At 42.3% G+C, this 23,682-nt stretch overlaps 1 protein-coding gene and 1 pseudogene across 1 annotated transcript; one reads left to right on the top strand and one right to left on the bottom strand.

Annotated features, from left to right (window-relative positions):
* The first annotated feature begins 17,855 nt into the window (after positions 1-17,855).
* Positions 17,856-20,197, top strand: LOC136479696 (uncharacterized; annotated as a pseudogene).
* A 432-nt stretch (positions 20,198-20,629) lies between these two features.
* LOC136481786 (probable protein phosphatase 2C 74) lies at positions 20,630-23,076 on the bottom strand. Its single transcript, XM_066479079.1, has 3 exons — positions 22,418-23,076; positions 21,421-21,627; positions 20,630-21,124 (listed from the first exon to the last, which is right to left on the bottom strand). Exons 1-3 carry the CDS (start codon positions 22,988-22,990, stop codon positions 20,630-20,632), a joined length of 1,275 nt encoding a protein of 424 aa, XP_066335176.1. The 5' UTR covers positions 22,991-23,076.
* Positions 23,077-23,682: the final 606 nt, after the last annotated feature.

Here is a 23,682-nt window from a genome sequence, read left to right on the forward strand (position 1 = left end):
ATGCAAGTAATGTCTCCAGGCCTTCAAAGCATGAACAACTGCAGCGAGTTCTAAGTCATGTGTAGGATAATTCACCTCATGCTTCCAAAGTTGGCGAGAGGTATAACCAATGACTCTACCTTCCTGCATAAGAACACCTCCTAAACCTGTGCCGGATGCATCACAAAACACATCAAAAGGTTTCTCGATGTCCGGTTGTGCCAAAACTAGAGCCAAAGTTAGAAGGGTTCGCAGGGTGTGAAAAGCTGCATCACACTCGGAAGTCTAGACAAACCTCATGTCTTTTTGCAGCAACTGAGTCATAGGCTTGGCTATTTTAGAGAAATCCGGGATAAAGCGACAATAATAGCCAGCCAATCCTAGAAAACTCCGAACCTCGTCCACCAAGATTGGAGCCTTCCAGTCCAACACTTCTTGCACCTTGGCGGGGTCCACCATAATTCCACCATCAGACAACACATGTCCAAGAAAAGGTACCTCACAAAGCCAGAATTCACACTTGCTAAACTTTGCATAAAGCTGGTTTCACGCAATCTAGTGAGAACCACTCGCAAGTGTTCAACGTGATCTTCTTCATTCTCAGAATAGACCAAGATATCATCTATAAACACCACCACAAATTTGTCCAACTCGGGCATAAACACCGAATTCATCAAATACATGAAGTGTGCAGGGGCATTGGTCAATCCAAAAGACATAAAAAGATACTCATAAAGACCGTATCTTGTAGAGAAGGCAGTTTTTGGAATATCCTCAGGTCGGATTTTTATTTGATGATAACCAGATCTCAAATCAATCTTGGAAAAGACTTTTACTTTAGACAACTAATCAAATAAGATATCTATGCGTGGTAGAGAACACTTATTTTTGATTGTGACTACATTCAAGGGCCTATAATCTACACACATGCGCAGTGATTGATCCTTCTTCTTCACAAAAATAGCCGGACACCCCCACGGAGACGAACTAGGACGGATAAGGCCTTTCTTTAGAAGTTCATTCAATTGGGTCTTAAGTTCAGCTACTTCATTGGGAGGCATCCTATAAGGTAGCAACTCTATCTTGAACTCCACATCCCAATCCAAGGGCAACCCGGGAAAATCATCAGGAAAAACATCAGGAAAATCACACACTACTAGGATATCTGCAATAGCCTTTGCTTGCACCGCATTTGCCGCACAAGAAAGATTGACGTCCCTGGGTAGCTGCACTAGAAAACCTTCCCGGTTATTAGGATCTCTGAGCATGACTACTCTATTCGATGTATCAATAAGCACCCCATGACTGCTCATCCAGTTCATTCCCAATATCACATCGATACCTAGCCCCGGTAAAACTACCAGATCAACCTGATAACTTCGTCCCTCTATCTCAAGTTGCACGTCCCTGACTACGAGTTTGGTTGGGACTGTACCACTGGCAGCCCTAATACAATAACCCTCACCCTCTACAGTGTATGTTTTCTGTTTAAACTTGGATGCAAATGCAGGGCTCATAAAAGAATGTGAAGCACCTGAATCAAATAGTACAACTGCAGGGTATTGATCAACCAAAAACTTACCAGCCGTGACTATCTCCCCCAAAGGAATATCCGCAATATTAGTGTAGTTCACCTACCCCTGACGGCCACCTTGGTTGTTATTCTTCCTAGGATAAGGACACTTCCTTGCCTAGTGACCTAGCTTGTTGCAATTCCAGCATGGCATGTTGCTTGGAGGAATATTGGAGCTGCCTTGACTAGTAGTGCCCTTTGGAAGAGCAACTGTAAAAGCCTTGTGAAATCTAGTCTTGCCTGGATTCTTCTTCAGCGGTTGGTGGAACTTCACAGCTGATGCCGAAGGACAGAATGGAGCCTTAGATGTGATTGGAGCTTTGGACTGTGAGGCACTCGCCTCGTAGGCTCTCTTGCGATTCTTTGAAGCAGCATAAATAGCATTGTTGTTTTCTTGAGATAAAGCATCACTAACAAACTCATTAAAGGTAGCACACTTACAATTTCCCATAGTCTTCATCAATTTGGGGCTATGTCCCCGCTTGAAACTAGCGATCTTCTTGGCATCAGTGTCAATAAACTTAGTAGCATACCTTGTAAGGTTATTGAAAGCCTGCAGGTATTCATTCAAGCTCTTATTCCCCTATGTTAGCTTCATAAATTTAGTGTGCTTGATTGCCATGAGACCAGGAGGAATATAATTTCCCCTGAAAGCAGATTTGAACTGATCCCAAGTGATTTGGGCGTTAGCGGGCATAGTGGACCGATGATGACTCCACCAAATACCAATTGGCCCATGCAGTTGCTGCGATGCATACTCAGTCTTCAACACCTCAGTCAAGCGAAGCAGACATAATTTCTGCTCAAGGGTGTTCAACCACTCATTAGCTTGGAGGGGCTCTTCAGCCTCCTTGAAGATCGATGGTTTAGTGTCAAGGAAATCTTTGAAGTCGCTATACTGATTTGGTTTCGATCCTTAGCATGCACCTCGGCCATCACGATTTGCAATCATGCGGAGAGCCTCAGCCATAGTGTGCTATCCTTCAGCAAGAATTACCATCAATTCCGATGGTGTGGGTGGTGGTGGGGTGGGATATCATCATCATCACCAGTCGCACTAGTGAAACGAGTGCGAGGCATCTGCAACAACGCGTAACCAGCAATTATTGATGATGTTAGCACATTGGAGAGGAACAATGTAATTATGCCAAACTGAATTTACTGGAGAGAATGTAAAATTCATGCAATAAAATAGAGGCAATAATTCATTCTCCAATCACCACATCATCAATTCATTACTAGCGCCATTCGCAGTGCATTCCAACATGACAAGTTTTAAAATTCACCAACTCAGATAAGTATCCCAAAGGGAGCAGATTAAGGTACATTACATGCCAAGTTCGAATTTAAAAGATACATCCAACATCCACCACAGTACTTGGTCCATTACACAAATGGCTACAAAAGCTTAAACTAGTGAGACTTGCTAGCTAACTAGTCATCGAAGTGGTCACTGTCCACATCGGAAACTCCCTGGACTTCTTTAGGGTCATCCTCTTCCTCTTCCTCTTCATTTGTAGGTTCAGCTGCATTGACATCTATCTACATGTCCTCTTCTTCTTCATCGGCCTCAATCACCTGAGGTCCAAGATTTGGGTAAACTGGTGGAGGGTGAGGAATAGGAAATAGGCGGTTGTTCAGTTGATGGTACTCAACCTGAAGCTCCTCTAGCTGCTCGTGGAGCTCATTCTCCCTTTGAAAAGCATTGTGGTTAGCCATAATCCATCCCTGATGCCTTTCTTCTGCTAACTCCAGAGCTGCGTCTCTATGACGGGTCACACGGTCCAACTCCTGTACTACCTCATCTCTCTCTATGGTGAGGTTCATAAGCTAGTTATGAAGCTCATCTCTCTCGCGTGCTACTTGCCCCCACTACTACAGGCGATAATTTGCAATGCCCCGTATCTCATCTACCTGCAGCTGAGCTTGCCCACATGCCTCCGCCCTATGGCGATACTTGCGGGCACGCAACCTGAACTTGTGCTGGGCTGCCATTGCCTTGCCAGCTTCTTCTAATACTCTAGAGAGGGTGTCCTGCCTGACTTGACAAAGCTTCAAGATGGCCATCATAGCACTCATTCCCACATTGTCGCTCTGAACACATTCACCATGGCCTCGAACCAAGGCCTGGCTAGCTTCTTGAGTCCACTCAGCATCTGTAGGAGCCACTCGGGGAATGGATGCAGCTGGTCCACCCACTAATTCATCTCTGAAACTCTGTGCTATGTCCATAAGCACCTCAAGGGAAGCAACCTACGTGGCTTCGCATGGGCTTTGCCCATCAGACTCGGTGCTCCACCCATGCCATAGCAGTCTCGTGGGGTTCTGCGGCACCACCAAGGTCACATTGTACCATGGCACATCTTCAAATGGCACTATCAGCACCCACATGTAACAGGGCACCTCCGGGTAACCAACTAAGCTTAGTACCCTCTAGAGCAAGGTAGGCGTACCAAACTAGTCCAAAAAGGTGCTGCTACGAGGAGGAAACACGGGTGCGACCATCTGTATCAAAAGGGATGCAACTCTCTTGAGAGGATTATTTTTCAAGGTAGGCATAATTAAGTTATAAGGGAGGGAGTACTGCAATATGAATGACATGAGTGAATATGATGCATGCATGTTCCGTACATCCTCACAAACCTAAGAAAAGTTAAGTTCTAGCGGAATATACGGTGGCATATACACGTTCTCTCAAATAGCGGTAACTAGTCGATCTACACGGTGCGTTGTTAGCGTACCTACAAAAAATTTCATTGCAGCCCAACCCAACAAGATATAATGCTAACAATGAAAGTAGTAAACTAAGATACTCTCCATATATACATCCCTAGATATATATACTTTGGTATCCAAAACTACCCGACAGATACACCCACAATTAAGTACCTTCATATATACATGTATGCAACATGTAAATACTCCAGTAACCACAACTAACTCTCCCCTAGACCGAGTGTTGGACAGCCATGCTCTCACAACTCACACTTATCTTGGCGTAGAGGCAATTGATCCATACATTACCATTCAAGCGAATGGCACCCATGCAATAGCACGCCGCATGGACAACGAAATAGAAACAATCATTTTCCCCCAAGTTAGTAATTAAATAAGCCACCTAAAAGTCCTTATGTGGGCTACAAGGGATGTGATCACCGGCACACTATAGAATTTTAGATTTTGAAACACCTATATATAACTATAAGTTGGAAAACCAATTTCACAACAAAATCTTTTGTTTTTAAATACCCGTATGACATGTTTAGTGTTGAATCTAGCTCTGATGCCAGCTATCGCAGAACCATCCAATTTATAAGAGCACAAGTACAAAAACAATCACCGAAACGATCAAATTCTCGCACTTGAGCCCATATAAACCCGGTAGTCAACTGAAACCACGAAGGATTTCAAACCAACTTGCATACAACCAAGATCACAGTAATTCAACATAACACATCACACGTTACAACATTTCACAAATAGTTTGCAGATAGATTACAACACATCAGAGTCATAGTTATTACAAACCAAGTCTTGTAAAGTAGCAGAAGCAAATAGTTTAACTCACACACACGAGTTCAAATACAAGTACCGGATTACCGATAACATCCCACAAAAGCATTTGGATAAGATAAATAGAGATCATGCCCATGATCTAGTCTTCATCACCCACCGGGTGGAGACAATACTTACAGAAGCCCTGATAAAAAAGGTCATCTGCAATAAGAGGAAATAAACCCTGAGTACGAGAATGTACTCAGCTAGACTTACCCGTCGGAAACCAAAATAATTGACACCAAGGATCATGCATAGCTTAATTTAGTGGATTTGGCTGACACTTTCTTTTTGCGGAAAGGCATAAGTAATAATGATCAACTCTTAACCTGAGCTAGTAGTGACTTTTAGCCATTAACCTGTCATCTATATTAGCACCTGTACTAAGCAATCACTTGATTAAGGTGCAAACATTATTAACCATAGCAGGTATAAATCGTGGCAACATTATCATCATCATCTATTTAACCATATCGTTAAATTAATTGAATCTACATTGCCGCTGCTTAGTCAAGTTCTCACTATCCGGGAGAGACGGTGATTCGAATCGATTCCTATCTAGCTGGAGGGGTATTCCTAACACAAACCCTGCTTCCCTAGTTAGGGTCGCAAACAAGTAACCTTTGGTACAATTCAGGAGTCGCAAGTCCGATCAGTGCCCCAAAATTAGAGAACCACTCTGCCATGAGTGCTCGGTGACTTAACCCGCCCTTGGTCTTACGCCAATGGCTCTCTGCACATCCTTACTGCCATCCAGATTGTGACTAACTGCTCGCATCCTCGGCCTGAATCGAGCTACTAGGCTTCATGGTCGGAACGAGTTATCTGGCCAGCTAAATGTTAGGCTGTGTTCAACATGACATAAGGACGTACAGCGTATCGGTCCTTAAACAACATAGACGGAGTCACTATGTCCAAACCTACACAAGACTCCGCCCGATCTTAATTCATTATTAACATGGTTCTTTTCCACGATAGCAAAGATAGCCAACCGTGACCCCGCACACCGTATCGCCCCATGCCCTGCATGCATTCTGGAAGATGACCAATGCATCGGCAGGCCGGAGAGCAACATCGTGCCATGCAAATGGGGAAGTCATGCACCCTGGATGGCGCACGTGGTTGCGCCATGCATTGGTCGTCTTCTAGAATCCTAGGAGCGAGTGTTGTGCCTGTTGTTGTTCACCGTGTGGAGGTCCAGGAGGTGGTGCTATGCTGTGCTGTGCCAGGTGTGGTGCTATGGTGCCTCATGAAAGTGGGCAAAACTCATAGGTGGTTAAGTGCATATTTTCATATCTTCTTAAGGGGTATAGGCCTACAGTGATGCACTAGTAAACACATAAGTGGCTTAGAGATGCAATTTGAAAGTTCGTAGAGCTAAGTGGCTCACACATACAAGTACAGGGGCTGGCAGTGCGTTTAACTCTTTTTTATGTTCCTACACACATGCACTTGCTATTGGAGCCCACTACTTCATAGGCTCCTATGCTCCGCTTGTTGCTTACATGATAGGTAACAATTTATCTCTTCTCTTCTCCACATCAGTACTAAGCTCGCAGGTGATAGGAAATCACCTGACTTCTACCGCACTAAGCATGGCTAAGCATTTAATCCATTCCTGAACTTAAATAGGATTCAAGTGCAATATCTGGACAAGGATAGATATATAATGCAACAATTGGTTCCAACCAATTCCTATACTTAATGCATCATCAACAATAAAAGATACTCAAGATATTTGTAAAAACATGGGACTCTTAAAATGCTCCAGGGCTTGCCTTTCAGGAAAGAGGATGGGCGATGGTCAGGGCACTCGGGCAACTCCTTCTCGGCGGTTGCTTCGTCGATTGCCTGAACCTCGGGATTCTCCTGGCTTGCTCCCTCGAACTCCAGAAGCGTCACTCCCTCCGGCACACCTATTGCATGAATGCGCAAGATAAATATCATGGATGCAAATGAACGAAGTTAGGGATGCTCAGGGAATGCACATGCTTACTGCAGTCCGCATATTCTAACTTAAGCTCTATTCATATTACTTTAACTTACCAAGTTTATACAACCTAATGTACAATTGCTCATCTTCAGTTAAGGACCTAGCACCTACACCTAAGCATGTTCTTAAGTTAGGCTAGCACCTAAACAATCAACAAGAACATTGCAACAAAGCATACACACAAACATCCGTATTTCAGTAAAATAGGAACTATACAACGGTACTGCAAACTGATCATAACTGGAGATCTACAAATCAAAATGACAAGAAACAAGACAATTTGGAAAGCTTATGAAATTGCCTACAATTAATTTTCAGACCTCAAGGCATGATTCCAAACTTTACCAGGTCGAATTTACAGAACCACATAATCAGGTTCAAACAAGACAGAGAGCAAGCAAAACTGTGATTCAACTTTGAACGACTGTAACTCCTAAACTACTGGGCCAAATGCAACCAAATTTGAACAGGAGCTAGAGACATAAGTTATATACAACTTTGTATTCACCACTTTCCCAGAAAACCAAATTATCATAGTGAACTTTGCAAAGTTCCCAGAACTATCCAGAAAGACATAATGCAAGAAAATAATTATTAACTTATGTTGCAAACCTATAAATGGACAAAACCAACTTTACTAACTCATCACACATATCAAAATAACACCAAAAAGTAAAGTGTTCACCACCAATTCATTTCTTTTAATGCCTTTCTTAATTTATTGAATTATTTAAGAGGAATAATAAATATATATGAAAACTGCACCATTTAATCTACAAACATTACAGTAGCTACTACATGCTCTAAGTAGGCTACTGTAAAAATTTCACATCATTTGAACAAGTATAACATCCTACACAAAAATGACAAGGCATAAAGGCTTAAAATGACATAAATAGGAAACCCTAGTGAAAAGTGTCAAGCAACAGATTTTATATTTTTCTTAGCATCCTTAAGGTACTAGGACATCCTCCAATAAATTTCATGATCATTGGATTCATAGATAATTTATAAAAATTCACACAAGGAACACCTAATTATAAAAGGAAAATCTATAACTCAAAAACTATTCATGTACTAACTCTGAAATTTTTACCAGAGCTTCTACTCATCAAGAAGAGCTCACCATCCAAATTCCATAATTTTTAGAGCACAGTAACTCTAGATATGAATTAAACAAGTTTGCATCCATTTAAAAACACATTTCAAGTTTCAATTTAATTCTTCTAGAAACTCTACTATAATTGCTAATATTATATTTTTCCTAAATACTACACTTCACCAAGATCCTAACAAAATTGGAATCACCAAATTTGGATCTACCAAACTCAAGATATGGATTTTACAAAACAGCATCAAAACTAGAAATAAATGAACTAGCTTTCAAATCAGTGTCGCAGATAGCTGGGGTCCACCGGTCAGCCGGGTCCATGCGTCAGTGATCGAAAAGTAGAGCCACGGCGCGGGACGACGCGGTTCGACTGGAGTTCGCCGACGGCGAGGTTTTCCAGCGACACCAATGACACGACAAGCATCCCCATGACATTGCGCACCTACAGAGCTACCTAGCTCGGCCTATTGCCGGCACTAAACATGCTGGCGGCAGTCATGGTGGCACGGCGGTGCAGCTCGATGGCGCGGCATCGGAGCTGGCGATGAGGGCTCGATCCAAGGGTCGGCCAAGACTCTACGGTCGATGGCGAAGCTAGTGCACACGCTACCTAAGCAATTGGCGGTCGGAGGCGAGCTGGCCACAGCGACGGGATACGGTGGTGGAAGAACGGCGAGTCCCGCGCGTGGCACAACAGCTCACCGTGCGATTCAAGCGAGCCAATGTGCGTGCGGTGCGACGGTAAGAGTATGGCGAAGCTATTGTGGTAGCGATTGAGCGACGAGGCGTGAGTGGGGGCCAGGAATGGCGATGGCGGCATGCTTCCGATGCGTTATGCTGCGGCGGACGCCGCGGGGAGTGAAGGAAGGAGCAGGAAATGCAAATGGAGGCGCTGGGAAACACGGGCGGACGTCAGGGCCTGTGTTGGCACGCGGCAGCCCGACGTGGCCTGGCCGGTCGGGCCGGCAGCAACGCACGGCGCTACGCGGCGTTCAAACGCTGAAACGGGTTGGGCTACTGTAGCTTCGATTCAGTGAAGCCAACCGAGCCTGACAGCGTACTTTCATCGTGCTGAAACCACTAAACCATTGATCATTAGCAAAATATGTGTAAATGAAAGTTGTAGCCCTTTATACCATCTTCAACTTCTATTAAAAGACCAAGGCCTAATTCTCAACTAATGCAGAGTAAAATCACACCAAAGTGGAGTACCTGAAACTAAAATTTGATTGGTGACTTAAAAATTTTTTAGAGTCACCAAATGGACCTCAAAACTAACTTGTGGGCACCTTTTGAGCATGTTCTGCACATTTTCATGAGATGGTCATAAAATAACTTTTGTTCCTTATAAAATTTGCTACAACTTTGCTTTAGGTTGCATAGACATGCAAACAATCTAAGCTATACTTTTTAAACAGTCAAACAAAGGAGCTCTAGGGTTTCACACTAGTCCAAACCATTTCTTGAAAGCATAATTAGACAATATGGTCAACATGAACATTGTTCCTAATGACATTCTAAGTGTAGCTAAGTTGTTTAAGAGGATAATTAGCCACACTACACATTGATCACACAAAAATCAAGCATCACATGTATTGAAACAAGGAAGAACAAGTGAAATGTTACTTTTGTTTCAAAGCCATGTTTCATATGTTTCATGAGTTTGTTGCATAGTACTAACTAACCATGTTTCACTAAAGTATGTGACATGTTTCAAGAGTGAGTTGCACATGTTGCACTTTGAGTGTTGCACACTATTCATTTTATAAAACAAACACACATGGGATATAAACATATGTGGCAATGTTTCAAAAGCATGTTCCAAACAATCAAAGCTCATGCATGGATGAATGATGCTCATGTTTATGAAATGCAAGTGCAAATGTGGAAGCCAAACACCTAGGGTGTTACATGAATCACATTGGAATTGTCCTTTCTTCAGACATTAGACATTATTGGAATAAAGGTTTGAAATTGCCTACTATAAACAATTGTCCAAAGTGCAGTGAGCAATATTGGGAGTTTAGGCAATCTCAAGCCAACCGCCGGTCTATCCATTCTCGAGATGAGTATCATTATAATAATATGGATTGGCGCTTAAAAAATAGAAGTGTTCATGATCGGCTTGGGAAGCGAGTTATTGATCAAAACTGGGCTGATTATGAAGAAGAAAGTAATGAGGAAGAGTTTGTTTGGTAGGAAGGCCAATGGTGTTCAGGAGGTTTGACAAGAAGCCAGAAAAGAAGGGTGCAACGCCTAAGGAACAGAGAGTTAGAACAGGCTCAGGTATCTGGTAGACCTCAAGTGTGGCGTGCTAAACAAACAGCCGATAGGGGTCAACCATCGGTTAATATTCAAATGGCTTTTCTGTTGCTGTTAGAATTTAGAGCTCTAGCAGATCAAGAAGTCTATTTAGATTTTGATGAATTGGAGTATGAGGAGATAGTTGCCAAGTTGATAGTGATACAACAGGCTATATTTGATAAGCCGGTCAAGTATCGGCACTTAAAGGCTTTATATGTAAAAGGTTTTGTTGATGGGAAGCCGATGAGCAAGATGTTGGTCGATGGAGGTGCTTCTATCAATCTTATGTCTTACACCACTTTTCATAAGCTTGGCAAGGAATCAGGAGATTTGATTGAGACTGACATGATGCTTAAGGATTTTGGGGGTGATGCATCTAGGACCACGAGGCAATGAACGTCGAATTGACAATCGGTAGCAAAACTTTGCTCACCACATTATGCGTCATTGATGGAAAAGGGACATACAGTTTACTCCTTGGTCTTGACTGGATTCATGCAAATTGTTGTGTACCATCAACCATGCATCAATGTTTGATTTAGTGGCATGGAGACGATGTTGAGCTAGTTCGCGCTGATGAATCTGTGAGTATCGCAACAGTCGATCCAGTATATTGGGAGCTAGAAGACTTCGAGTGTTTTTCTGGCAAGCTATGGGAAGGAGGCTTCATTAAAGTTAATAATGAAAGCCAATAGTCGATCCAAGCAGTTGGCTTTGAGAATTTGTTTTAATGGATAATCCAATAGATGGTACAAATGGTAAACTAGGACGTGGCTTTACGTCGGTCGATGAATTAGAAGAGATAGATATTGGTTCTAGAGATAGGCCTAAGCCGACGTATGTAAGTGCCAAGTTGGATTCTGAGTATAAGCAAGAGTTAGTTGATTTATTAAAGGAGTTTAAATATTGTTTTGCTAGGGAATACTATGAGATGCCTAGTCTAGACCGATCGATTGTTGAACATCGGTTGCCAATCAAACCTGGATATCGGCTATTTAAACAAGCTTCGAGGAGATTCAACCCAAATATTCTTGATGATATCAAAAAGGAGACTGAAAGATTACTAGAAGTAAAATTTATCCGACCATGCCGATATGCAGAATGGATATCGAATGTTGTTCCTGTGTATAAGAAGAATGGGAAGTTTAGAGTTTGCATCGATTTTAGAGATCTGAACAAGGATACACCCATGGATGGTTATCCGATGTCGATAGCCGATATGTTGGTAGATGCAGCGGCCGGGCATAAGGTTATTAGTTTTATGGACGGCAATGCAGGATATAATCAATTTTTTATGACTGAGGAAGACATAGCAAAAATAGCTTTTAGATGCCCTAGAGCAATTGGTTTATTTGAATGGGTTGTGATGACCTTTGGTTTGAAGAATGCTGGTGCAACTTATCAGAGGGCAATGAATTATATTTTTCATAAGTTGATCGACAGGATTGTTGAAATCTACATTGACGATGTGATGGTGAAATCTAAGGGATACAAGGAACATCAAGCTGATTTGCGAGAGACTCTGGAGTGCATGAGAAAACATGGTCTAAAGATGAATCCCAATAAGTGTGCCTTTGGAGTATCAGCTGGACAATTTTTGGGTTTCATGGTCTATGAGAGAGGAATCAAAATTGGTCAAAAAAGTAAGAAAGCAATTGATGAGGTAGTGCGCCCGACTACTAAAAGAGAGTTACAATCTTTGCTTAGTAACATTAATTTTATCAGGAGGTTTATTTCAAATTTGTCAGAAAGAGTTCTGTCGTTTTCTCCCTTGTTGAAGTTGAAAAATGGTCAAGAATTTAAGTGGGTTGACGTGCAACAAAAGGCATTTGAGGAGATAAAAGAATACATGAAATGTCCACCTGTGCGGGTCCCTCCCCAGCAAGGTAAGCCTTTTAAGTTGTATGTATCGGCCGATGACCAAACAATTGGATCGACCTTGATGCAAGAGTTTGAAGGGAAAGAACGAGTTGTTTTCTATCTAAGTAGAAGGCTTTTGGATCCAGAAACAAGATATTCTCCCATTGAAAAGTTATGCTTGTGGTTATATTTCTCTTGCACTAAGTTGCGACATTACTTGTTATCGGTTGAGTGTACAGTTGTTTCCAAGGCTGATGTGATCAAGCACATGCTATCAATGCCAAAATTAAATGGAAGAATGGGGAAGTGGATTCTCTTAACATTTCTCTTAACATTGAAGAGAACCTTCCATCGACGGACATCATGCTTCTAGACTTTGGTTTTGGAGACATGTTTAGAGATTTGGAGTAATCTCGGACCAGCACTGATATCTCATTAGATACATATGTTGTAATAGTTTAAGTCATACAAACATATAGTTGTTTTGGGTTGTATTATTTAGTGTGCTTGAGAGTTGTACAAACTTCTTTATATTGTTGTTAAGTTATACCAACTCATAGATATTGTAATATCATACTATTGTACTTGATATTCAATATATATTGTATGTATAATTCTATGTTACATTTGAGTATTTTAATTACATTTATTTTATATATAGATGTCTGTTGATCTCAATCCAAAGGAGGAAGAATTATGCCTTGTGGACTCATGTACCATAAACTCTATACTTAGAGAGATGAAATATTTCTAGACTCTTAAGAAAAGAGAAGGAAATATTATGACCATTGCTAGTCACGATGCGTTAATAGTTGGTTCAGGAAGAGCCACTATTACTCTCCCTATGAGTACACAAATTACGATGGAGGATGCATTGTTGTATCCTGACTCGACTCGTACCCTTCTAAGTTTTAGAGACGTCCGTAAGAATGGTTTCCATGTGGGAACACATATGGATAATAAAGAGGAATTCCTTCTCTTTACCAAACTTACTGGATATGGCAAACAAATCTGTGAAAAGATTTCTTCACTCCAAACTGGATTGTACTTTACATACATAAAGCCCATAGAACATGTTGCTTATAAGATAATTTTTCAAGATGTCGATACATTCCAAAACTGGCATGATCGACTTGGGCACCTGGAATAGGGATGATGAAGAAAATTATCGGCAATTCTATTGGTCGTGATATGGAAAATGCAAAATTTTTCCACAATAAAGATTTTTGTTGTACTGCTTGTGCAACTGGGAAATTAATTTTAAGACCATCATATCTTAAAATTTGAGCTGAACCACTCAAATTTCTTGAAAGAATTCAAGGAGATATTTGTGGTCCAATCCAACCATTGTCGGGGCCGTTCAGGTACTTCATGGTATTGATAGACGCATCTACTAGATGGTCTCACGTGTCTCTTTTATCAACACGCAACCATGCTTTTGCCAAAATAATGGCCCAACTTATTAAGTTGAAGGCACATTATCCTAAACATCAGAATTAATCTATCCAAATGGACAATGCTATTAAATTCTCGTCCCATGCTTTTAATGATTATTGCATGCCATTGGGAATTCAGGTTCAGCATTCTGTTACATATGTACATACTCAAAATGGTTTGGTTGAATCATTGATTAAAAGAATCAAGCTCATTGCAAGACCTTTGTTGATGAATTGCAAATTGCCTACGTCGTGTTGGGGTCATGCAGTTCTGCACGCTGCCGACCTGATCACTACGACCAACTACATATCACGAAACATCCTCTTTGTAGTTAGTACGTGGGAATCCTCCGAGTATTTCCCATTTGCGTAAGTTTGGGTGCGCAGTATACGTACCCATCTCACCACATCAGTGGACACCGATGGGTCCTCATAGGAAACTGGGGATCTATGTGGAATATTCATCTCCGTCGATCATTAAGTACTTAGAACCTCTAACAGGGGATCTATTTATAGCCCGATTCGCTGATTGTATTTTTAATGAGGATCATTTCTCGGTATTAGGGGGAGAATTGTACCAAAAGGAATGCCAAGAAATTGATTGGAATGCAGAAGGCATTCCATTTTTTTGATCCACATACTACCGAAACTGAACTACAAGTTCAAAGAATTATTGATTTGCAAAATATTGCAAATAATCTGCCATCCGCTTTCTCTGATTATAAAGGTGTTACAAAGTCTCTCCATCCTGCAAGGAATGTGCCTGAAAGAGTGGAGGTACCTAATAAAACCACTCACCCCCACATTGGCAAAAAGAGGGGGAGAAGCACTTCTAAGAGGCAAGATGTGATTGCTGGCAAGCAAAAGAAGACTGAAAATGCAACTCAATCTTTGGTTGAAAGACACCTAAAGGATATACAATGTCCTGTGGATAGAAGTGATCCATAATCTAGCTCAGTTATGCGCATAAACACTAAGGCTGGAACATCAAAAGACCCTAGATCCATCGTTTTGGGAAGTCATGATGAATCTTTAAGGGTAGACGAAATTGCTATAATTTTCCTAGAAACTGAAGAGTCTTATAATCGTAAGTCCATAATAGTCGACATTTATTTCTCTGAACGAATTGCAAATATCCTTCAAACTGATTCAGATCCTAAGTCTATGATGGAGTGCAAGAAGCACTTAGACTGGGATAAGTGGAAGGTAGCAATTGAAACAGAGATTGCCTCGCTTTATAAAAGGAAAGTGTTTTCGGCTGTCATGCCAACACCCCCTAGTATCTTCCCCGTGGGATACAAATGGGTTTTCGTCCGTAAAAGGAATGAAAACAATGAAGTGGTGAGATATAAAGCAAGGCTTGTGGCACATGATTTTACGCAAAGACCTGGTGTTGATTTCAATGAAACTTACTCTCTGGTAATGAGTGGAATAACATTCCGATTTTTAATATCGCTAGCAGTACAAAATCGTCTATCTATGCAGTTGATGGACGTAGTGACCGCATACTTGTATAGGTCATTGGATTCTGAGATATACATGAAAGTTCCTGATGGAATCAGTATACCAAATCCCAAGGCAAATCGCAACATGTATTGCGTTAAGTTGTAGAAGTCATTATATGGCTTAAAGCAGTTGGATCGAATGTGGTACAATCGGTTAAGTGAATTCCTTAAGTTGAAGGGATACACAAATAATGACGATTGCCCGTGTGTCTTCATTAAAAAAATCATCAACAGGATATTGTATCATATCGGGGTACGTTGATGATCTAAATATCATTGGCAACGATTAATGAAGCACGTCATCATTTAAAGACAGAGTTTGAAATGAAAGATTTGGGTCAAACCAAATTCTGCTTGGGTTTACAACTTGAGCATTTACATTCTGGTATATTTGTATACCAAGCTACCTGTGTCCGGAAAGTATTGGAGAAATTTAATATAGACAAGTCATATCCAACAAAAACCATGCTAGCAGTGAGATCCTTTGACCACGAGAAGAAGAAGAAGAAGAGATATTGGGACCACATGTCCTATATCTTAGTGTCGTTGGAGCACTAATATATCTTGCTAATAGCACTCGGCCGAATATTGCATTCGCAGTAAACTTGCTGGCAAGACATAGTGTTGAACCTACCAAACGTCATTGGGTAGGAGTTAAAACTGTTTTAAGATATCTCAATGGCACTAGAGATCTTGGATTATTCTATAGTAAAAATCAATATCCAATTTTATTAGGATATACAAATGCTGGTTATTTATCATATCCCCACAATGGTAGATCACAAACAGGCTTTGTATTCTTGTAAGGTGGAACAACAATATCTTGGAAGTCTTCAAAGCAGACTTTGGTGTCCACTTCCACCAATCATTCTGAAATAATTGCTTTATATGAAGCATCACGCGAATATGTATGGCTTCATAGAATGATAAACCACATAATATAATCATGTGGTATTGGTGCACTTTGAGACACCAACAATTATCTTTGAGGATAATTCGGCATGTGTCACACAAATGAAATTGGGCTATATTAAGAGTAATATGACTAAGCATATTATTCCCAAGTAGTTCTACCCCCATGAACTCCAAAAGAATGGAGAAATTGAAATCTTGCAAACTAAGTCATGTGATAATCTAGCAGATTTATTCATAAAATCTCTACCATACTCCGCATTTCGTAAATGTGTTGAGGGCAATGGTATGAGAAGACTTAGAGATTTGCAAGAATCAGGGGGAGAACCTCTCTAAAATATAATCGGTTTCAACATCACATTATACTCTTTTTCTTTATATGAGTTTTACTCTTTTAGAGTTTTCTCACGTAAAGTTTTTAATGAGGTAATGTTAACACATAGTAAATGTTATATTATCTATGTTTCCTCATGGAGGTTTTCCGAAGATAATATTTATGACATATTGATCTTTGATCAAATTATTTTTAAACTATGTCTTTGGGACACCTAAAGGATCTATTAACATTGGAGTTATATATATCATGGTGTTTCTTCTTATTTTTTCCCACCGGATTTCAAGGAGTTTTGCCTAGTATATCGGTATACTTTGGTTTTTTCCCACAGGGTTTTCCAAAGCTTCAAGATGATGACCGATGAACAAACAAAGACGTCTACGGGAACCAATTGATCAAAGGAGAGTGTTAAGATTAAATAAATTGTGATCAATTAGTTAATCTCGTCATTAGCAACTGCTAAAGATGGTTCACTGTAGAGACACTTTTTGGCCAACAAGCAACTGTCCATTGGACTAGCAGGGGCGAAGCCCAGTAAGGCCTAGTGGGTGCAGATGACCCCCCCCCCAAAAAAAATCAGTGCTTACCCCCACATCTTGGCCCTTTATGCACCCCCCTTAGGCCAACAAGCTGCACCCCCCACGGCCCAACTTCCCAAACCAGCAGCCCAAATGCATCAGCCATCAGTAATCAGCCGGGCAGCAGCACGCCGTTTCCAATTCCCCTCCCTCACCCGCCAGCAGCCCAGGCAGCCCAGCGCCACGCGATTCTGACGATCGTGGATCGCCTGCGCCGCCGCCCGCGCCAGTTGCCTTCGTCGCTGCACCTCGCGGCCTCGGCGCCTCGTGGCCGTCGCGGTTAAAAACGGCGCCCTGCGGCTCTGCGCCCCTGCCAGTGCGAGTGCCAGTGCCACCGTGCGCCGTAGCGCCAGTGCGCGTGCGCCCAGCGGGCAGCGGCCTAGGAAAAAAACAGCGCCACGCCCACGACGCCCTGTCGGATTAGGTATTATTTCTTTCTCAATTAATCTGATTTGTTATATATATAATCGGAAAGCCCTAATGATTGGGTATTCTTTTTTATATTGTAGGGTTTATTGGTACAGCCGGGTTTCAATTTGGGAATTGGAGTGATCGCACAGGAGAATTTAGTCTTGAATTATTAAAGGTGCGACTTAAACATTTGGCATGTCATCCTATTTCGAATTTCCCATAGGTTCTGTTCTTGATTCCTAAACTATGCAACCAGCGAATTAGTACATACTTACATATTAGGTTACTAATGACAGGTCAATTAATGGAACGATTTTACAAAAGGAAAGCACCAGAGCCGGATAGTGGCAATAATGCTAGAAATTCACGTTTGGATGATATCAACTGGGAGGAGGAGATTAAGTTTGATCCAGGATTAAGGAAACAAATTGATGATTATCATCCTAATGTTAGAGAGAGGGTGAGAAGAAAGTACTTGGAGAATGGGCCTTGCCAACCTCGCACAGTTCATTTTCCTGTGACAAATATTGGAGGAATTCAAAGAAGGTTTGTTCCAGAATGGTTCGATGAGTTTGGAGGTTGGCTTGAATATAGTGAGTCCAAAGACAGAGCATATTGCTTTTATTGTTTCTTGTTTAGAGAAAAGAAGGATGGCGGATATGAAGCATTTGTAAAAAATGGTTGGAATGGCTATCATAGAAAGGAAAGGCTACAAAATCATGTTGGTAATGTCGGTGGCTCACACTATCTGGCAATGAAGAAATGTGATGATCTCTTACAACAAAACAGCACATTGATGTTGCTTTCCGTGATGTGAGTGAATCTGCTAAGAAGGACTATTTTACTCATTTGAATGGGTCTATTGATGTTGCTAGAATATTGGTGAAGCAAGGATTGCCGTTTTAGGGCCACGACGAGTCGAAGAAGTCCTTAAATAAAGGGAACTTCAGGGAATTTCGTAATTTTGCAGAGGAGCAAAATCCAACCTTAAGAAAGGCAGTAGATAAAAAGAATTCGGATAACAGCCTTTTGATTGCTCCTGAAATACAAAAGGATATTGTGCATTGTTTTGCAAAGGAAGTGCTACACTCTATTCTAGAAGAAATTGGGGATGATGTTTTTTGCTTGCTAGTTGATGAGTCGAGAGATGTTTCTTGGAAAGAACAAATGGCAGTGGTCTTAAGATATGTAGATAAATGTGGAATTGTTAAAGAGAGATTTGTTGGTCTTGTTCATGTGAAAGAAACAAATTCTGCAAGTCTCAAGTCTGCTATTGATGCATTATTTGCTGATCTTAAGTTAAGCCTAAAGCAAGTTAGAGGCCAAGGATATGATGGTGCTAGCAATATGCGAGGTGAGTTCAACGGCTTGCAATCATTGATCATGAAAGAAAATAGTTCAGCTTATTATGTTCACTGTTTTGCTCACCAACTTCAATTAGTCCTTGTGGCCATTGCGAGAAAGCATAAAGGGGTTAGTGATTTTTTTACTATGATTTCTATGTTATTGAATGTGGTGGGTGGATCATCTAAGAGAAGGGACATGATTAGAGATATTAATCTTGAAGAAATGAGTAAAGCATTAGGCTGCGGGCAACTTCAGACTGGGACAGGGTTAAATCAAGAGCAAAGTCTTCAAAGACCTGGAGATACTCGTTGGAGTTCCCATTATAAATCTCTCAAACGTTTGGTTGACATGTTTCCTACAATAGTCAAGGTACTAGAAATTGTGGAAAAAGATAATAAGGATTGGAAAATTAGAGATCAAGCATCAAACCTTCTACGATACTTCCAGTCTTTTGACTTTGTCTTCTATTTGCATCTCATGTTGACTATATTAGGAATCACAAATACCTTGTCATTAGCATTGCAACGGAAGGATCAGGACATAGTGAATGCTATTAAATGTGTGAAAGCAACGAAGTGCCAATTGGATGAACTTAGAAAAGAAAAGTGGGTGAAACTATTAGATGATGTGCATGGATTTTGTGACAAGAATGATATTTGCAAATTGGAAATGGAAGATGAATATATTGATCCAAAGAAGCGGAGGCATAAATCTGGAATTATAAACAAGCATTATTATCAAGTAGATTGTTTTAATGATGTTATTGATTGGCTACTTCAAGAGCTTGACAACCGCTTCAATGAGACAGGCTCTCAATTGCTTGTTTGCTCAGCAACTTTTAGTCCAAGAGACTCATTCCATGATTTTAGTATAGAAAATTTGATGAGCCTAGCGAAGCTTTATCCACATGATTTTGATTCTGGGAATTTGAGGGATCTTAACCACGAGCTTGGCCTCTACATATATGATGTGAGAGATGATGAAAGGTTCTCCAACCTACAAACTGTTGCCGAGCTTTCTCAAACAATGGTGAAGACTAAAAAACACGAACGTTATCCAATGGTTTACCGACTTTTGAAGCTTGTGCTTGTGCTACCTGTTGCTACTGCTACAGTTGAGAGGTGTTTCTCAGCCATGAAAATTGTGAAAACAGAATTGCGCAATCGCATTGGTGATATATATATGAGCAATAGCCTTATTTGCTATGTGGAGAAAGAAGAGCTGTTGAAAGTCACCAATGAGGCCGTGGTTCGTCGCTTCATGAAAATGCAAGGTCGTAGATTTGATGATGAAGGTTAAAGGTAATATTTGTATTTTTTTTCATTGGTTCATTTTTTGGTCTTAAAATATTGTTCGTGGAATTCTTCGGTTTAGTAATTATATTTTATCGCTTCTTTATTCTTGCACCCCCCTCCATTTCGCTCTAGCTTCGCCACTGTGGACTAGTATAAATATCTGTACACTGTTCATCAATCAATACAGACAGTCACTTTCACTTTCCTTCTAACAGTTTACAGCAACTAATTTTTGCTCCCCGGCCAGCAGCAGGGATGTAAATAAAAAAACTTAATGCTGAATATCTACAATCAATGAACAAGCTGTGTTGTAGTGTGGTCAGTCAGTTTATCATCTTCCGGTTCGCTTTCACCACCTCTCCCTCAATCAAAACCCAGGTGAAACGTGTTGCTCATCAGTTAGTGTCTCCCATCCAACAGCTGTGATCCGCCAATCCTATCTTACAAACCTCTGGAGGTCGACTACCATGACGGTGACGTCGTCCCGGCTCCCCCTGCGCCGTGCCATGTCCACGAGCTCCCTGCACGCCGTCGCCCGGCTCCTAGAGACGACATCGACGGCCTCCTGGTTGCTGATCTTGTCCCAGAGCCCGTCGGACGCAATGACCAAGAACTCGCAGCCGGCGGCGAGGGGCACCCTGGTGACCGCCGGCTCCGCGACGACCCACTGCTTCAGCGCGCCGTCGCCGAACGCGCGCGACACGGCGAGGCTGCCCTGCACCCGCCACACTCCGCTGCCGCTACGGCTCACGTAGCCGCCCTCCCGCTCGATGCGCGCCCTCTCGTCCTCAGCCGCGCAGGTGTGGTCCGCCGTCAGCGCGGCCGCGGCGCCGTCGCGGCTCAGCACGGCGCGGCAGTCGCCCAGGTGCGCCACATAGAGGTCGCCGCCCTTCACCACCGCCGTCGCGGCGCACGCACCGCCGCTTGCATCCTGCGTTAGTTCAAAGATCAAACAGATCAGAGGTCATTACTTTTGTTTTTTCACATTGAAATTCTAAAGCTTTTTTTTTGTTTTTTACGGGACGCTAGGGACACGGCAAGTTGGCAAGCAGTGTAGGTACGCCCTCAAAACCCTAGTCGCAATCACATGAGCGTCCAAAAAAAAATATGTATCTATCGCAACAACAAAAGAAGCTTTTGACGCGTTCAACGTCGGAAACAGCGTAGACGCGGTAAACAAACGAAGGAACCTAACGTGCGTAGGCGTCACTGTCGCGCGGTACACACCTGATGCTTCGTGAGGAGCTCGCTGTCGGTGGCCAGGTAGGCCTCTTTGATGGCCGCCGAGACGGCGTCCTCCGACAATGCTTCGCGGCGCGTCTCCGTCGTCCCCGCGGCGGCGAGGACCGCGGACACGACGTTCTTGCTTAGACGTTCGGAGACGAAGTCCACGGCCGCGCGGCCGCCGTGGCCGTCGAAGACACCGTAGAATGCCTGCGAGAAATGAAGTTGAGAAAGATTTAACAATAAAGTTTTGTAATATTATTATTTCTTCAGTGTTGAGTGTAACTGTAACGCCAGTCTTTTACTGGGTCAAAACAGATCGGATTTGATATATGTTCTTCTAGTGGAGCTATGCTTCGATCAGAGAGTCGTGAGATATCTAGCCTTTCTTTATTGTGTTATAATATGTGTTAATTGTCTGCTGTCTGACTTCCTAATACTCACAACAAAGAAAGGCGGAGTATCTCAACACTCAATGATTTGGGATACACCTCAATGATTTACCTCACACACACAACAATAATTTAACTAAACATAAATTTATTTTTTGACCAAAAAATCTATATATGTACCTACAACAGTACAACATATATAGGATCGGAGTGTACATGTATATTTCCAATCAATTACCTAAATGATTAATTAATTGTACATATATTTCGCAAAAATGACATAAAAGAGAATCCCTCACAAAAACAGTATGACATATATAGAGTACTAAATGGGCATAGAGTGGAAAACAAGTTTGTTTTTAATTTCCCATATTTATGTATACTGAACACTTTTTTGTTCTAGTAGTATATATAGATATTATTGTATCTTGTAAAAACTTGTAAATGGAACCCTGAACTATTCTTATCTAGACCAATAAATGCTCGCAAATTGAGGTGCCATATATTATGAGGAAAAATCAGTGTAAGTGCCTAAGTGGTGAAACTCTGCCTGAAGATAATGAATCAAATTAATATTTTCCACGTGATGGCAAAGATTTAGTAATTACCAGCTGAGAATCTGCATCATTTTTGTCAGTGACCACAGCATACGCATCCTCCATCGCATGCCTCGGTCCTGCTCTACTGGCCAGCCAAAACCCGTCCCCCTCCACCTCCACGTCGGCATCCTTCGCCGGCGCGGCAGCCACGCCCCAGCCGGCGGCGACCTCGCCAGCGTCGTCCGCCACCGGTATGACGAGCCTCGACGGCCTCCTCCTGGCCGCCCACGCGGCCTTCGTCTTCGTCATGCTCTGAGTAGCTTGTTGTTGCTCTACCATCCCGACCCCACTGACGTCGTCCGACACCACTGCAGGAAGAGGAAGAACCACCACCGGTGGCGGCGGCGCGACGAGCAGGTTCTCCGGGACGGCAGCCTGCGCAAGCGTTTTCCTTCGCTTCGGGAGCGGCGTGGATGCTATCAGGCCGATGGGCGACACGGCGGGTGCAGTGAGTACAGCGACAGGAGACGGAGAGCATGCGGCGGTTGCCATGGCGGACGCCTTGCGGAGCTCGCGGACGAGGCGCGCGAAGGCGGCGACGACGGAGCAGAGGAACCGGACGGTTTGCAGGTGCAGCAGCATGTCGCGGGTCGCCGGACGGGGAGATGGACACGATAAATGCTCGGCTGCTGGATGGTCAAATAAACTGGTTTGCTGGTTCCTCAGCAAGCGAGGGAGGGAGACGAAGACGATCGATGGGAGGCCACGGGTAGGAGGTGTGTTTTTATACGAAGGAATCAGGAATTGGGGCAGGAGAAGTGGGCGAGACGATGAGAGGACAAGGGCTGGCTGGGTCACTGATGCTGACCGGTCAAAATGCAGTGACCAGATCAGCTGGGTTCTGGGCTGGGCTGTACATATGTGTTTTTAATACTGTCACCGGGGATTTTCGTTTACTTAATCCGGACGGCCGTGCACCCGGCCAGTATCGTGCCGGGCCCTTTACCATATGATCTGACCAATAACAAATTTGCTTTTTTGCTCATGCCGTCACTACTAGTTAATGTAGCCTCCGATCACAGCAACCTTGTTACAGAATCTCCAATAGTTAAAAAAAATGATAAATCGAGTTTGAGAAGTCGCTAAAAAAATTAGGAACATATTGGTTGGCCCTTTTTCAATCATTTCCAATATCTTGCTCCTAAAAGCTAGAAAGCTATTTTGCATCAGCAATTCTAGACTATTTTAAAGTCACCTCAGCCATTTTCTTTCCCTTTTATACATTTGCATTAGGAAGTATGTACTTTTTTCTTATTCTTCCCTCATGTCCTTCC

Source organism: Miscanthus floridulus, chromosome 9, assembly GCF_019320115.1.
Source record: "Miscanthus floridulus cultivar M001 chromosome 9, ASM1932011v1, whole genome shotgun sequence".
NCBI lineage: Eukaryota > Viridiplantae > Streptophyta > Magnoliopsida > Poales > Poaceae > Miscanthus > Miscanthus floridulus.